Source organism: Gopherus flavomarginatus, chromosome 2 (assembly GCF_025201925.1).
Source record: "Gopherus flavomarginatus isolate rGopFla2 chromosome 2, rGopFla2.mat.asm, whole genome shotgun sequence".
NCBI classification, from domain to species: Eukaryota; Metazoa; Chordata; order Testudines; family Testudinidae; genus Gopherus; species Gopherus flavomarginatus.
In genome coordinates this window covers 44,455,193-44,471,138 of record NC_066618.1, presented here as the reverse complement: position 1 = coordinate 44,471,138, position 15,946 = coordinate 44,455,193, and the positions used below count along the sequence as shown (strand labels likewise).

The 15,946-nt window shown below is 44.1% G+C and overlaps 1 protein-coding gene across 12 annotated transcripts in view; it reads right to left on the bottom strand.

Annotated features, from left to right (window-relative positions):
- Positions 1 to 15,946, bottom strand: part of ADAM22 (ADAM metallopeptidase domain 22) — a 211,400-nt gene that overhangs the window by 121,140 nt on the left and 74,314 nt on the right. For all 12 annotated transcript variants that reach the window (XM_050939515.1, XM_050939517.1, XM_050939518.1 and 9 more), the window contains one exon: positions 398 to 464. In XM_050939515.1, coding sequence (XP_050795472.1) covers positions 398 to 464 — 67 coding nt within the window. The remainder of the gene's footprint in view (positions 1 to 397; positions 465 to 15,946) is intronic.

Here is a 15,946-nt window from a genome sequence, read left to right as displayed (position 1 = left end):
AATATTTGGAACTACAGTCCTATATAACTTGCTATACTCAAGTATATGAGGAAACCCATAAAAACAGCAATCCTGGCCTTTTAGTAAGTTTATGTAATGTATCATTATGTAAAAGAGTCATTGTTGCACTTTTGTTGGTACACACATATTTAGAACAAAGGAAAGTAAAAAAAAACTATAGCATATACATTTCTCATAAGTATAATTTTGTCATGAATATTTATATAATATAAAATAAAAAAAAACTTAAAAATTAGACGAAACAAAACTGGCCTGACTCATAGGAGAAATTTATATTAAAATCCGAATTCACTGGTTACAGAGAAATCAGGGAGTGTCCATTAAACAAACATTTAAAAAATGGGGGGAAGCTTCATAACCTCAAGCAAACTCTTACTTTAACTTCCATTGTCTTTCCTCCATGCTCGATATGCCTCTCAAGGTATTCTGAAGACAGCAGATCACTGCAACAACAGAAAAGGAACCATGAGTACTGAGTACACTTTTGCACATCATCTCAGCTAGGCTTTATTAAACATTTACATTTGAAAAGCACAAAAACAGCAGGATACCTTCCCTGGCATGTTCCCAAAACTCACTGAAACAATTAGCTACAGCAGAGTTGCATTTTGTGCGTGTAATAGATTTATATTTTAACACAAAAAGGTGAGACAGTCTAGGCTGAGATTTTTTGATCCAATGCCTCAAAAATCAGTCACTGGTAGGCTGTTGACATCTAAAAGTGGGTGCGCAAAGCTGACATGGAAAGATTATTACATGTTTCCATACATTAAAGGGCAACCATATAATTCAATCTGATTGGTTTTTCTGGTTTACATGATGAGAAAACAATAAAGAACCAAAGTAACCTCTTCTTTCAAGAACACACTGCAAATCACCTCTATAACAGATTAGATTTGAACTGAACAAAACATGGCAGCTGCCTTTAGCAGACCCCTAGAAAAGTAGTGGTGCAGTATGAAGAAAAAAAATAACACCCATGTGCACCATAAAACTGAACTCAGAGTCAGTCTAAAGCAGTAGGTAAGATCATAATGCACAGGGGATTCCAGCCAGGATAAGGTCTGGCTATCCTGCCTGCCTTTGGCCATTCCACTGAGATAGACCAGGCTTTTGTACTGGTTTGTTGACTAGCTGACAGAGTGTCACTCTCAGACTCTTGCAGCAGATCTGTCTCAGAGCCATTTCTTCACGCTCGCTTTCTCCAGGAGTTCCAAGGTTTTAATCCATATTATTTAGCTAAATGTCCGTAGGGACATTGCTAAGCAAAACTTCAAGGGTGAAATGCTGGCCCAGTCAATGGGAATTTTGCCATTAACTTCTGTGGGGTCAAGATTTCATCCCATTGCACACTGCTAAGTATATTAAGGAACATAAACAAAAATACAAAGCAGACATTGGACTAAGGGCAAGAGAGTGCACTCTGTACCTCACGAGTGACATAGGATCCTGGAGCCCCTCTCCCCCATAGAGTTCCCTCTTTCTAATGTCTTTTGCTTTCTTACCTTCAGCCACCTTGTCATGATTTTACACATGCAAATCAGCCACTTGTAGAAAGCTCTAAGGCCCAGATGATGTTTTTCTGACTACATCCTTTCATGGTTTAAACCTTTGGGGAGAAATGGTCTCTTCCAAGATATGTTTAATCCATGCCTGCTAAGGTAATATATGATATTTCTTATTGCTTGCGGATTGTTCTGTCTAGCAACAGTTTATCCTTTTTCTGGGTTAGTAAAAACATCACTATAACCAAAAGCACAAACTCTACCCTCAATTACTCCTGTTCAAATCCACTGACGTTACAGTCATATCTGTGTTACTGAGGTCCACAGAGATCTCTGTGCTCTACAACATACAGAACATGATAAGGTCCTTTTCCCACAGACTCTATAGTCTTACAAGGCAGACAACAAAAAATACACCGAGACCAAAAGCCATAAATTGGAGGATGTGTAAGAAGTTTTTTGGGAGGAATAGAGGGGATTGATAGTGGGTGGGTGACAATATTATTATTATTATTTTTAACCTGGCCTAGGGTATTGTGGCCTTCACAGAAGATGTCAAGATGACCTGTCTGCCCCCTAATTGTACCACTATAATAAATCTCTTAATTTCATGCAGGAATGTTTTGTTTATAAACATAATTTCCCACAAAGAATGCCTTATGATAACATATTTATTGATAATTATAGCACAGTGCATGGGAAATAGCACAAAACACCAACATATGCAGTTCTATTTTCACTTTCAATAATAATGAAGCATGTAGCTTTGGCTAAAATAAAATAGTTATTTCAAAAAACATACAATGTAAATTCCTAGCCAATACCAGTGGAATTAATAATTGCCAAAGTAGTATAAATCAGTGAGTAATCAGCAATAAAATAATTTGCATTTCAGCTGGAATAAGTCTCATGGTCTTTTATCTATACAATAATGTTGCAATAAAAGCAGTTTGGTTGACAGCCTCCCCATCCCTAAAATCGATTTCTGCTGGCTTAAATATATTTTTTTAACCATACAGATGCTATAAATGAAAATCTGCATCTGAATACAACAACAAAACAATAAAATAACAATCTCAGAAGTGCTAAGGACCTAGAAAATTATGGTGACAAAACACCTATGAGCATAAACTAAACAAGCTGTGATATAATGTTTTCAGAACTATAAGCTCAATCAGTAAGATAAACTCCTTGAAAAGGAGCGAGCAAAAAACTCCATATGTTAAGTTCTAAAAAAGTGTTTCACAAGAAACACATGTGAACTATGACTCTGACAATGAGAAAGCAATTACGATAATGCCAACAATCTGCTTTTGGAGTTCTTGTTTCTTACAAAAACTACAAGAGGAGGAAATGGTTATTTTAAAAATGTACACAAATAGAACAGACTAACCACCATCTGTTTACAATACCACCATCTTTTAGCACTATTTTAACTCCAAGTCATATCAGTGATTCCATATGGACCAAGAAATAAGCCTGATGTTTTACTAAACAAAGATGGATTCCCTGCCTTGAACAACTTACATTCTTAAGAGGTCAGATTGCTGCTACCCTTCCTAGCCAAGTAGTCTCAGTGATAGAACACAAGGAAACTAGAAGGCTCAGGGAGTAACATTTGAGTGTTAGAGAGGGGTCCCAGTTCGGGAAAGCACCCTTATTCAAGACAGCACATAAGCATGTGCTTCAGAGTTTCTTGAATAGGTATGGACTTAAGCATGTACATATATGGTTTTCCTGAATTGAGGCCAGGAATAGGAGTCCACAGAGAATAGGTAGGATATATTAAAAAAAGAAAAAAAAGAAAAAAAAAGGAACAGTCAAGGTGTTGGATATTTAGTGGGTGCAGAGAGTATGAGGGAGAAGAATCTGCTGTGGAGAAGTAAGTGGGTCAGAACTAAGTCTGGAATGAAGATCATGGAGAAAAGAAAGGAGAATATAAAACAATCAGGTTGGAAAGACGAGGAGACAAGTCCATAGAGCTTGATTCTGGAACAGACAAGAAGACAAGGAATACTTCTGAGGATGGAAGAGATGCATTCCCTTTTCCAGGTGCAACGGGGGTGGGGACTTGATTTTGAACAAACTGAAGACTCAGGAGTGGAGATTACAGCATTCCAGATGACTGGAAGTTATGAGAACAGAGATAGCTGTTCTATGTAGAAACAGTAGACAGAATTCCAAACCTAAGGGTACGTCTACACTACAGCATAATTTCGAATTAACTTAAACCGGTTTTATAAAACAGATATTATAAAGTCGATTTTATGCGTCCACACTAGGCACATTAATTCGGCAGTGTGCGTCCATGGTCCTAGGCTACCATCGATTTCCGGAGCGTTGCACTGTGGGTAGCTATCCCGTAGCTCCTGCAGTCTTCCCTGACCCTTGGAATTCTGGGTTAATACCCCAGTGCCTGATGGGACAAAAATCATTGTCGCGGGTGGTTCTGGGTACAGTCTCATCCCTCCCTTCCTGAAAGCAGCAGATAGCCATTTCTCGCCTTTTTTACTGGGTGAACTGAGCAAACGCCATAGCACAGCAAGCATGGACCCTGCTCAGCTCAATAGCGCAATTGTGGACGTTGTAAACAACCTCACGCATTCTCGTGCTGTCTATGGTGAACCATGAACTGCAAATGCAGGAGAGGAGGCGGCGGCTACGGCAGCGCGGCGACGAGAGTGATGAGGACATGGACACTGATTTCTCCCTAACTGCGGGCCCCCGTGCTTTGGAGCTCCTGCTGGTAATGGGGGAGGTTCTACACATTGAACACCGATTTTGGGCCCGGGAAACAAGCACTGACTGGTGGGACCGCATAGTTTTGCAGGTGTGGGACGATTCGCAGTGGCTGCGAAACTTTCGCATGTGTAAGAGCACTTTCTTTGAACTTTGTGACTTGCTTTCCCCTGCCCTGAAATGCCATAATACCAAGATAAGAGCAGCTCTCACAGTGGAGAAGCGAGTGGCAATAGCCCTCTGGAAGCTTGCAACGCCAGACAGCTACCGGTCAGTCGGGAATCAATTTGGAGTGGGAAAATCTCCTGTGGGGGCTGCTGTGTTGCAAGTAGCCAAAACAATCATTAAGCTGCTGCTACGAAAGGTTGTGACTCTGGGAAACGTGCAGGTCATAGTGGATGGCTTTGCTGCAATGGGATTCCCTAACTGTGGGGGGACTATAGATGGAACCCATATCCCTATCTTGGCACCGGAGCACCAGGGCATCCAGTACATAAACCACAAGGGGTACTTTTCAATGGTGCTGCAAGCACTGGTGGATCACAAGGGAAGTTTCACCAACATCCACGTGGGATGGCCAGGAAGGGTTCATGACGCTCCCGTCTTCAGAAGCACTGCTCTGTTTAAACGGCTGCAGCAAGGGACTTACTTCCTGGACCAGAAAATAACAGTTGGGGATGTTGAAATGCCTGTCGTTATCCTGGGTGACCCAGCCTACCCCTTGATGCCATGGCTCATGAAGCCATACACAGGCAGCCTGGACAGTGGTCAGGAGCTGTTCAACTACAGGCTGAGCAAGTGCAGAATGGTGGTAGAATGTGCATTTGGCCGTTTAAAAGCCCACTGGCGAACTTACTCACTCGCTCAGACCTCAGCCAAACCAATGTCCCCTTTGTTATTGCTGCTTGCTGTGTATTCCACAATCTCTGTGAGTAAGGGTGAGACCTTTATGGCAGGGTGGGAGGCTGAGGCAAATCACCTGGCCGCTGATTACGTGCAGCCAGACACCAGGGCAATTAGAAGAGCTCACCAGGAAGCGGTGTGCATCAGAGAAGCCTTGAAAACGAGTTTCATCACGGGCCAGGGTACGGTGTGACTGCTGTGTTTGTTTCCCCTTCATGAACCTCCCCCGCTTTATTGACTCCTCCTGTAAGCAACCCACCCTCCCCCTTTGATTACAGCTTGCTTATGGAAATAAAGTCACTATCGTTTAAAAAGCATGTATTCTTTATAAAAAGTCATTCCCTGTAAGCAACCCACCCTCCCCCTTCGATTACAGCTTGCTTATGGAAATAAAGTTACTATCGTTTAAAAAGCATGTAATTATAAAAAGAGGCAGAGAATTAACAAGGTATCCCGGATGTGGTTTGGGAGGAGGACAGGAGGGAAGAAAAAGGCCATTAAGGACATTTCAATGTAATGACAGCCTTTTGGTTGGACTGTCCACGGGGGTGGAGTGGGCAGGTGCAGAAAGCCTTCCCCCACACGTTCTTACACGTCTGGGTGTGGAAGATATGGAACATGGTGAGTACTGAGGGTCGTTAAACATGGGCTGGAGCAGCACTCTGTGACCCCGCTGCTCTTCCTGAAGATCCACCAGACGTCGGAGGATGTCAGTTGGATCACGCAGCAGCTCCAGCATTGCATCCTGCCACCGCTGATCTTCCTGCCGCCACCTCTCATCTCGAGCGTCTCTCCTATCCTCACGTTGGTCCCTCCTATCCTCACGTTGGTCCCTCCTATCCTCACGTTCACTGGCATCTTTCCTGTACTTTGCTACCACGTCCTTCCGCTCCCCCAGATGAGCTCTTTCATTGCGGGTTACTGCCATGATTTCTGTGAACAATTCATCTCGTGTCCTCTTCTTCCTCCGCCTTATCTGAGCTAGCCTTTGGGATGGAGTAGGGAGGCTTGAAAAATTTGCAGCTGCATGAGTGGGGGAAAATAGTGATAAAAGGATTATAAAAGATACTTTTCACAGAACAATGGTTATACTCTTTCACAGTGAACAACATTATTCACATTACATAGCTCATGTGATTTCACTACAAGGTCGCATTTGGATTCTTTTAGTATTGAGTGCCTGCGGCTGTGGTGTAACAGCTCAACACAGACGCAGGTCCGGGCATCATAATTCAGCTTGAATGCGGTCATGGTAAGGCATACAAAGAGGTATACAGCTTCTCCCTGTGCTGCTTCTTTAACAAGGAGCAGCAGACGCCAAACCCTAACCCTAACCCTGGAATTGCTTTACCCCTCCCCACACCGCATGGCTGGTATAATGGAAGATCACTGCTAATCACCCCCTCTTTCTCTTCCCCCGCCCCCACACCGCGTGGCTGGTAGCTGGGAAGATTCCTGCTGGCCAAACGCTAAAAAGCTCAGAGCCATTAAGCCCCCTCCCCTCCCCCCGCTTGGTTACCTGCAAGGAAGGATTTCTTTTAAGCAACAGGCAAGCAGCCCAGTAGGAATGGCCATCTCTGTCCCCTTAATAAAATTCCTTAATTTCAACCAGGTTACCATGAATGATATCACTCTGCTGAGGATAACAGAGCGAGATAAAGAACGGATGTTTCTTGAATGCCTGCAATCACCGGGACCATACGCAGCTAGGCTTTGTCATGCAATGATACCCAATTACTTGCTACATGCATGGTGTGGTAAAGTGTCCTACCATGGCGGACGGAACAAGGCTGCCTTGCCCAGAAATCTTCTGCAAAGGCTTTTGGAGTACCTCCAGGAGCGCTTCATGGAGATGTCCCTAGAGGATTTTCGCTCCATCCCCAGACATGTTAACAAACTGTTCCAGGAACTTTAATGCCTGCTAATGCATGCCAAGCCCTCATGGCAAATCAATCATTAAAAAACGCTTGCTTTTAAACTATGTTTTATATTTACAAAGGTACACTCACCAGAGTTCGCTTCCATGGCTTCACTGTCTGGGCTAGTGGCTTGGGAGGGCTGGGAAGGTAATTCCGTCTGGGTCACAAAAAGCTCCTGGCTGTTGGGGAGAATGGAGAGCTGTGTGCTCTCTGCAAGCTCTTCCTCCTCTTCATCTTCCCCCTCCGCTGAATCCTCATCCATGGTTGAGATTATAACCCCCACCTCGGAATCCACGGACAAGGGGGGGGTAGTGGTGGCGCAGCCCCCTAAAATTGCATGCAGCTCAGTGTAGAAGCGGCCCTGATCCGGATCTTCTGTTTGCTGCTTTGGTTTTCTGGTAGGCTTGTCTGAGCTCCTTCACTTTCACTCTGCACTGCACTGAGTCCCTGGTGTGGCCTCTCTCCCTCATGGTATTGGAAATTTTTTCAAAAGATTTTCATTTCGTCTTTTGGAACGCAGTTCTGTTAGCACTGAATCCTCTCCCCATATAGCAATAAGATCCAGTACCTCTCGTGCAGTCCATGCTGGTGCTCTTTTTCTATTCTCAGGAGACTGCATTGTTACCTGTGCTGATGAGCTCTGCGTGGTCACCTGTGCTGATGAGAGCTCCACGCTGGCCAAACAGGAAATGCAATTCAAAAGTTCGCGGGGCTTTTCCTGTATACCTGGCCAGTGCATTAGAGTTCAGTTATCTGTCCAGAGCGGCCACTGGTGCACTGTGGGATACCTCGCGGAGGCCAATAACTTCGATTTGCGGCCACACTAACCCTAAATCGATATGCTAATATCGATTTTAGCGTTACTCCTCTTGTTGGGGAGGAGTACAGAAATCGATTTAAAGAGCCTGTGGATGAGGGGGTGCCGGGGCTCAACCCTCCCTGGGGAGGAGGGGAGCCATACCAGCCTCGTCTCATCGTTCGAGGGCCTCTGCCCTCGGGTTCGCAGTCTGCTCCAGCGGTTCGGACCCTGTCTGCGGGACCGAACAGCTACACAGTTAAATACTAGGGGCCCAGCCCTTGGTTCAGGCGGTGCACCAAACACAGTTATCAGCTCTGGCCCTTTGGAGCAGGGCAGAGCAGTGGCGAGTCAATAGGGGCCCAGCCCTTGGTTTGGGCGGGGCACCAACTACAGTTCAGCTAGCTCTGGCCTTTGGAGCAGGGCAGAGCAGTGGCAAAGTCAAAGGGGGCCCAGCCCTTGATTCGGGCGGGGCACCAAACACAGTTCAGTTAGCTCTGGCCTTTGGAGCAGGGCAGAGCAGTGACACTAGGCGGGAAGAGGGGGAGTCTGCCACTCGGTTACAGGTGGCAGGGGGAACGCAGGCCCACCCACTCCTCTGCGTTCCAGCCCGGGGCCCTAGTAGCGGCTGACGCTGCTAGTGGCGGTCAGTGGGGAGGTCCTGACCGAAACACACTGACATAGGCGCAGGGCCTTCTGCAGCCTGACTGTAGTCAGCTGCCCCCGGGCTACTTCCAGCCTCCCCCCTGGTTCCTACCTGGTCCGTCGGGGTGTCCAGTACCATGGGCTCCTCCCAGTCCGGGCAGGGCGGTAGGTCCGGGAATACCTCCGGGACGGCGGACCAGGTCTGGTCTAGTGGCTCCTCGGGGCCGTAGCGACTGCGGGGCAGCTCCTCGTCGTAGCGACTGCGGGGCAGCTCCGGCAGCTCCTCGTCGTAGCAACTACAGGGCAGCTCCCACCGGCCTCGGGCCTCAGCGGCTTCCCGGTGAGGAGGGTCAGTGGGCACATCTGCTCCTGCCGGCGGCCAGGCCCTGACTGAGGGCTGAGGCCCGGCTTTTATCCTTCCGGGTCGCCGCCTGACCCTTTGAGGGGCGGGACTTCCTCCCAGCAGTTCCGCCCTGGGGGGTGATTGACGGGGCTCAACCCTCCCTGGGGAGGAGGGGAGCCACACCGGCTCGCTATAAGCCCTTTAAATCGATTTAAAGTGCATTGTGGTGTGGACGGGTACAGCATTAAATCGATTTAACGCTGTTAAAATCGATTTAACTGTGTAGTGTGGACCAGGCCTAAGAGATGTGGAAGCACAAGACAGCTCAGAATCATAATCCTAAAATGCAGTCTTGTGTCTGCATATGATACATCAATGTTATAGGTGAGAAGAATGATTGAATTTACTGTATCTGATATTGTCGCCCTTTTCCATTGTACCTTGTGGAACATTTTTCTGAATGTTTTTCTTCTGTCTTTTCTCTGTCTTTCTTAAAGTTCATCCCTTTCCACAGTCCTCCATCATGTGTACCTAAATATTCAGTAAAAGACTTTGACGAAGCTAAACTCTCATTAAACACAGTTCCTGACAACAGGATCAAATATGAGATCAGATATGAGATTTGAGTTGGGAAGCTTTACAAAAAGGAAAGTGGTAGAGTTTTGGTTGAAATGCTCTTCCTAACAAATTATTAGATAGCCTTTCTGGACATGTTGGATTCGAGGTAAGTTACACAAAGTAGAGGTGTTGAGAAAATTCACACAAGGAGAAAATGATGAAAGGCCCAAAAGATTGAAAGAGAAAAGGCTTCAGTATCACTTGCATGGTAATGATAACCCAAGTTGAAGAGATTGGTTCAAGGGCTGAATCCTTCAGAACACTGGAGGGAAAAGATCTGTGCAAGAGGAGTTCATACTGCCTGTCGCAAGAAGTAGCTGATGGAAAAGTAAAGTAAACGTAACTAAGTGAACAAGATGGTTTTGATTCCAACCCACTGAAGAAGGCCACAATCATCATCAACTGTATCAAAGACAACTGAGTTCAAGAAAAATGAGGATCACGAGAGAATCTGTTTCCAACAAGAGAAGATTATTGTAAAAAAGCAGTCTTAGTACCGTGAAATAGGCAGCATACCCGCTGGTAGCAAGCAGGGGTTTGCTGTGGGAGAAGTGATGGAAGGTGAATAGCTATTGAAGGAGTTAAGTATAGAGTGTGATTTTTGAGAAGGGTCCAGGGTGTGGAGATTCAGGGTACCAGGGAAGATAACAGTGGAAAGGTGGGTTGATTATTACCTTGACTCAAGGGCCAAGAATGGGGAGACAAGGCAAGAGGGAACAGAAATTGAGGTTTTTCTCTATGATTAATCTAAAATTAAACCATCCCAGATAGTCAGTGCACAGGGATGATAGGTTGCTGATTTGTAGGTTTGCTATATTAGTATAGTTTCAGTATCAGCCACAAAACAATAAAAAACAGTGATTTACAAAATGACTGCTTCTGAAGAGCCACTAGGATGGCACATTCCTGCATCTGACTGGCTGGAGCATTCAGAATCTCTCATCTTTATGTCTGCTTTCTAGGTCCATCCACCCAGTCTTCTGCTTTCCTCTCATCCCCCATTCCTCCGTGCTGTTCAGGAAGGAATAGCTAACTCCAAACTCCATTGAGAACATCTGTTTATCACATTATATTTGTAAAGCTTTCACCCCAATCCATATCCCCTTTTCACAATTACTAAATTCATTTTCAATTTCAATTTTTCAATTTCATTTTTCAATTAATTTAATGGATATAGCTATTAATTTAGCCAGATGGGTATCTAGGGAGTATTAGCCCAAAAGAAGAAACAGTTCTACATCTCTGAAGCAGTATCAGGCAGTGCAGGACAGGGCTGTATGGGAAGCATTACTGTTTTGAGGTGTCTTTGGGAGATGTGTATATTGGCCATTTCGAGAGGAATGAAAAGGCAGTTTGAAAAGTACATATATGTTCTCACTTGTAGAACTTCAAGCTGCTCTTCACTTCCCAAATACTCTGGCCCTGCTATTTTCTGCTACTAAAAGCAAAACTTTTTGGGGTGGAGGAAAAAAGGGCAGGTGATTCCATGTACTCCATCACCTCTTCCATTTGGGTGTTAAACAACAAACAATTACTCCAAAAAGAAAATGGGGATGTATGAATAAGTTGAGTCCTCAACATATCACACACAGATCCTGTCCAAACTCAGTACTTTCCTATTATTATTGTTAAATCAAAAACTGTAGCACAATATGAACCTCAGCTAATGCTTCTAACACATGCTAGTATGTGTCTGGGATTTCCCTCTCCGGTCCTGACTCCTGACTCCTTCTTACCTAAAAATACACTCTGGCTCCATTGATAGCCTGGGAGCTAACTGACCCTACCTGCCAATATGACTCAACAGTAATTATCCTGAATCTTACTGCAGGATTTCAGCATGTGATCTTAGAGTGGCTCACGAGAGGAGCTCTGGAATCCTAAACAGGCTTGTAACGGGGGGATAAGACTTTACAACTAAACATAATGTTCTGATTTGTGAACAGCCAAGGTTTGGACTCCTGGAGAGGGTTAATTTCTTGGTGGAATGAGTGTAAGCTACCTCAAGATGTTCTTGCTTATTTTCATTTTATTTACCTTATGTCCACAGTTCCTATTATTGCTTTGAAAAAGGACCAACAGCAAAAGCAGAGAGAAAAGCTTACTCCAAAGTAGCAGCACATTCCATGCTCCATCACAAACAGCTCCAGGTTCAAACTCCAGCCTGACTGTTGACATGTGTAATTTTGCCAGCTGGGGTTCACGCTGTCAATTTGTAGTTGCTACATGAAGGGGTTTTTTGGTCCATCTCTTTTCAGCCCCTGTGCTCTGACTCGGTAGGGTGGTCTTGTCCACACAATATTACTCCTTTTGACCCAAGTGATTGGCCAAAGTTAAGGGCCCTGAGAGCTGCTTCAGCTAGAAAGAGAAACTGATGATGGAGTCGAGTGTCTGGTGACACAATCCTGATTATTTGCATAGAATGTACAAAATCCTGTTCCCCTGAACACAGATGTCAAACAACAGGAAACAGTTTCTTTGCTCATAACTCCATGACTCTTTCAGCCAGTGCTCAACCAAAAAGCTCTCTCTCTACTCTTTTCTCAAGCCCATGCTCACCGCTTCTTTGGGTTCTGTCTTGCTGCCTACTCTCTGCTTTTATGTGTTTCTCCCCTTCTTACACACACACAGATGCACACACCTCTATCAAACAATACCCGGAGAAAACCCTCCACCCACATTGTTCTAATTCCTGGGCAGGCTCAGATGGGCCTTTGCTTTGGGGCAGTGACATATGTGGGTGTTTTGGTGTGACCAGGGCCGACTCTACAGTTTTTGCCACCCCAAGCAGCGCATTGAATTGCCGCTGCAGAGGGCGGGGGAGGTCCGTGTGCCCTTAGGGTGGCAGGCGCATTTCCGCGGTGGTGGCAATTCAGCGGCAGCTTCTATGTTTAGCTGAAGCCGCCATGGACAGCTAAACATAGAAGCTGCCGCTGAATTGCCGCCACCGCGGAAACGCGCCTGCCACACTAAGGGCACACGGACTGCCCCTGCCCTCCACGGCGGCAATTTGGCTCGCTGCTTGGGGGCCTGGAGCTGGCCCTGGGTGTGAGGCCCTTTTTTATTCCATCAATTTCAATGATGCTTCGCCCAACCCATAACAATAATGTGCATATGGTCAATTTTGTGGGAAATTACTGAAAAATTCTGCACGTAAAATAGAATACCTAGTGCCCCTCGATTCCAAGAAAAACACAAGAGCTAATATTTTTGTACAGTAGGTACAGAGAAAAAAGATCTAGTCATGGACTGACTTTAATATACCATACCATTTTTCTTTTAACTATTATCTTTTATGAAATCTAAATATAGTTTCCAACACAATAAAAGCAAGAATAATGCTTTCAAAGCTACTTAAAGTGTTATTAACCATTTCATAATTATATTTTTAAAAGAAAGACCCTTTGTAGAATCAGTGCTGCAAGGTGCACAAATAAATAGTTAATTTTTCTGCTGATACAAGGATTGTAACTACAGTTTCCTTCTTCATGCCATAACAAGATGTCATCTACTTCCAACACAATGGATCAGCATCACCTCATGCAGAAATTCTTTGCAATAACCAACAGGAGGCACTGATGCTGGAGATGCTCTGAAACTAGAATACGAATAATGGGCTGAAGATGGTATTAGATATCAACCTTCATTGGAAAGGCGATGAAGTAAGGTTTTTCTTGCTCTAACTTTCATGATCCTAAGTCTCAGGGCTTGCCTACATGGCAGAGTTACTCCCTGGCAAGCCAGGGCGTGAATCCACATTGCACCAGCGTGCTGCACACACAGTAACATTCTCTGTGGACTCTGCTACAGCCCAGTGAGAGTTCTGGAGTGCAGCTTAGTGTGCAACACCAGGACTCTCACTCTTCTGGAGCAATGTCCAAAGGGGATGTTAGTGCGTAGCTAGCCAGTGCAGTGTAGAGTCACACCCTAGCTTGCCACACAGTAACTTACCATGTAGACAAGCCCTAGAAAGATGAAAGCAGCCTGGGTAAAGGATAGGTACTCTGTTGTTACCTTACCCCTATTTCACAGTACAATAGCAATGGCAACACCAGCATCAATACAGCTTCACACTGTTTTTGTTTATGAATAATTTACACAAGTATATCTTCATGCATTTTCATTTTTTACTGAAATTTCTGAAGAAAGTCTATTAAAATGAACAGATATTTTTAGACTGCATTTGCACCTCTACTACAAAGTGAAGAGAGCTTTAGCAATGCTATTCTGTCCATGTGTCAATGTTGGAGGTGTTTCCTTTAAAGTTTGGGTGAATATAATTAATTTTAGTGTTTGAGCAAATTAATAATACTGGTGGGAGGCAAGCACAGAGCAGACATGCTAGACACATTTCCTATACAGCTTTCCCAATGAAGCTCCATTCCAGCCTTTAATGAGCCTTTTCTTGCAATAGCAGAAACTACCTCCTTTGTTGTGGTTTTGTGATGTGGAAAACATTTTCCTGAGTCAAAATTTATTTCAGTTGTGATCTAGGGTGCATTTAAATCCAGATCACCATACTAAAATGGTTGTATGTTGATCTACTTTAGTTCAGTAGCACCAGTCAACATCTGGTGCCCATTGCCCTGTCATGAATCAAACCAATTTCAGATTAAGGTACGGTACCATAGTGCCAAATATGAAATTATATCCCAAAACACTATGTTAAAAGATCATTAAGGTTTCAAAACCAAACACTGAAAAGTTAGAAAATGCCAGACTTAAGGATGCACAGGCAATCTTCATTTGGCCCTACTGTGCATATCCATTATGATACAAACTTTAATTATATGCTCACATACTCTGTTTATCGCAGGACTCCTGTCTCACTCGGTAAATGGGTAGTTATTCAATATTTCTTGTTATCCCCATCTTACAATGTGCGGCCACAGAGCTATTTTAATTATACACTATACAAACCCAATATTGAATACAAAATTATTCATTTCTCCCTGGACATTTCTATGGTGCTCTCATTATCAGATCTGAGAATTTCACAAATATTAATGAATTTATCTACACATCAGCCCTGTAAGAATAAGTGGTATTATCAGTATCATAGATGGAGACTAACACACAGATAAATTAAAGCCAAAAATGTCAAAAAATCCACTAGTTTTGGATGCCCAACTTGAGATACCTACAGCCTGATTTGTCAGAGTATTTAGCATTATACAGCAGTTTGTATGTTCAAAGCACAGCTCCAATTGACTTCAGTTGTAGCTATAAATGCTCAACATTTCTGCAGATCAGACCCCAGGGTGGCACTCACATTGAGCACCCAGATAATGAGGAACACACAGCTAGTGGCCAACTGTGAACATTTTGTTTTATGTGGCTTGCCCACCATCATACAGGAACTCTGAGGCAGAGGCAATCCAGTTCTATAGCGCAACATTCAACTGCCCCAATCACAAGACTACTTCCTGTAATCCCTTGCTCATTCACTACACTCCTTCTATGACAAATGAGAAGGGTTTCTACAGCCTCATTCCCTACATGACCCTGACTCATTCCTAGAGCTCCGTCCCTCTGATGGGAAAAATAGTATGTGGTCAAGCCATTAAAGATTGCATCATAATTCATAAACACAAGGGGGCAGTGTTATAAACCCCTCTGTCCCCAGGCCTTCACCCAGCTCCTCTCCCTACCCGCCCTCCTCCCTTCTCCTTCTATCCACCCCGGCAATATCTTGGCTCTTGCCCCCTCCTGTTCTGTTCCTATTCATCCTTCTTCCATGGTTCTTAGTTTTCACATTCCCTAGAATCTGAATGACCACCTCCATTTTCCTTGCAGGAATGCCTCCCTCTGTGGGTGAAGTAAAGCCTTTTGCTGGCAGTTGTGGGTCCACTTCTTTAATAAATCATGATTCTCTTTTCATCATGCAGCAATTCACTGCGATTAGCATTTCTTCGTAGTCTGTCCTTATCCCTCATAGTCAATGTCTACATTCAAATTTAGTTTCCAAGCCACTACCCAGTATTCCTCTTCAACGTATAAAAGCATCTTCCTCCAAGCTTCAGCCCACTACTTCTGGTCATCATTTTTCAAATACTATATTGCATTTTCACTCAGAATTTAGTACCCATTCCATTTCCTGCAGGACTGTCACATTTCCAATGACATCACAAAATGTATCTTGTAGGAAAAGAGTTAAAAGATGCAACCACCTCCAAAACTGAGTATGTAGGATTTGGTTTGATTCTTAATGTGTCCTATTATCCTCTGTCAACAATCCTGTAGTTTGGCAATACACTTTATTTTCCTCTCAGAAGGCACAAGTGAGTATTTCTTCTAAGTAACTGAGGACTACATTTTCCTCTTAGATAACTCTGCTTGGAGCTAATTTTTCCACAGAAGCCTTATAGCTGCCTCCTTGTTCATAAACACTACAACAGACTCTTTCATTACATGATCATTCATACAACATATATCCATTAATAAAAAAAAAATATTA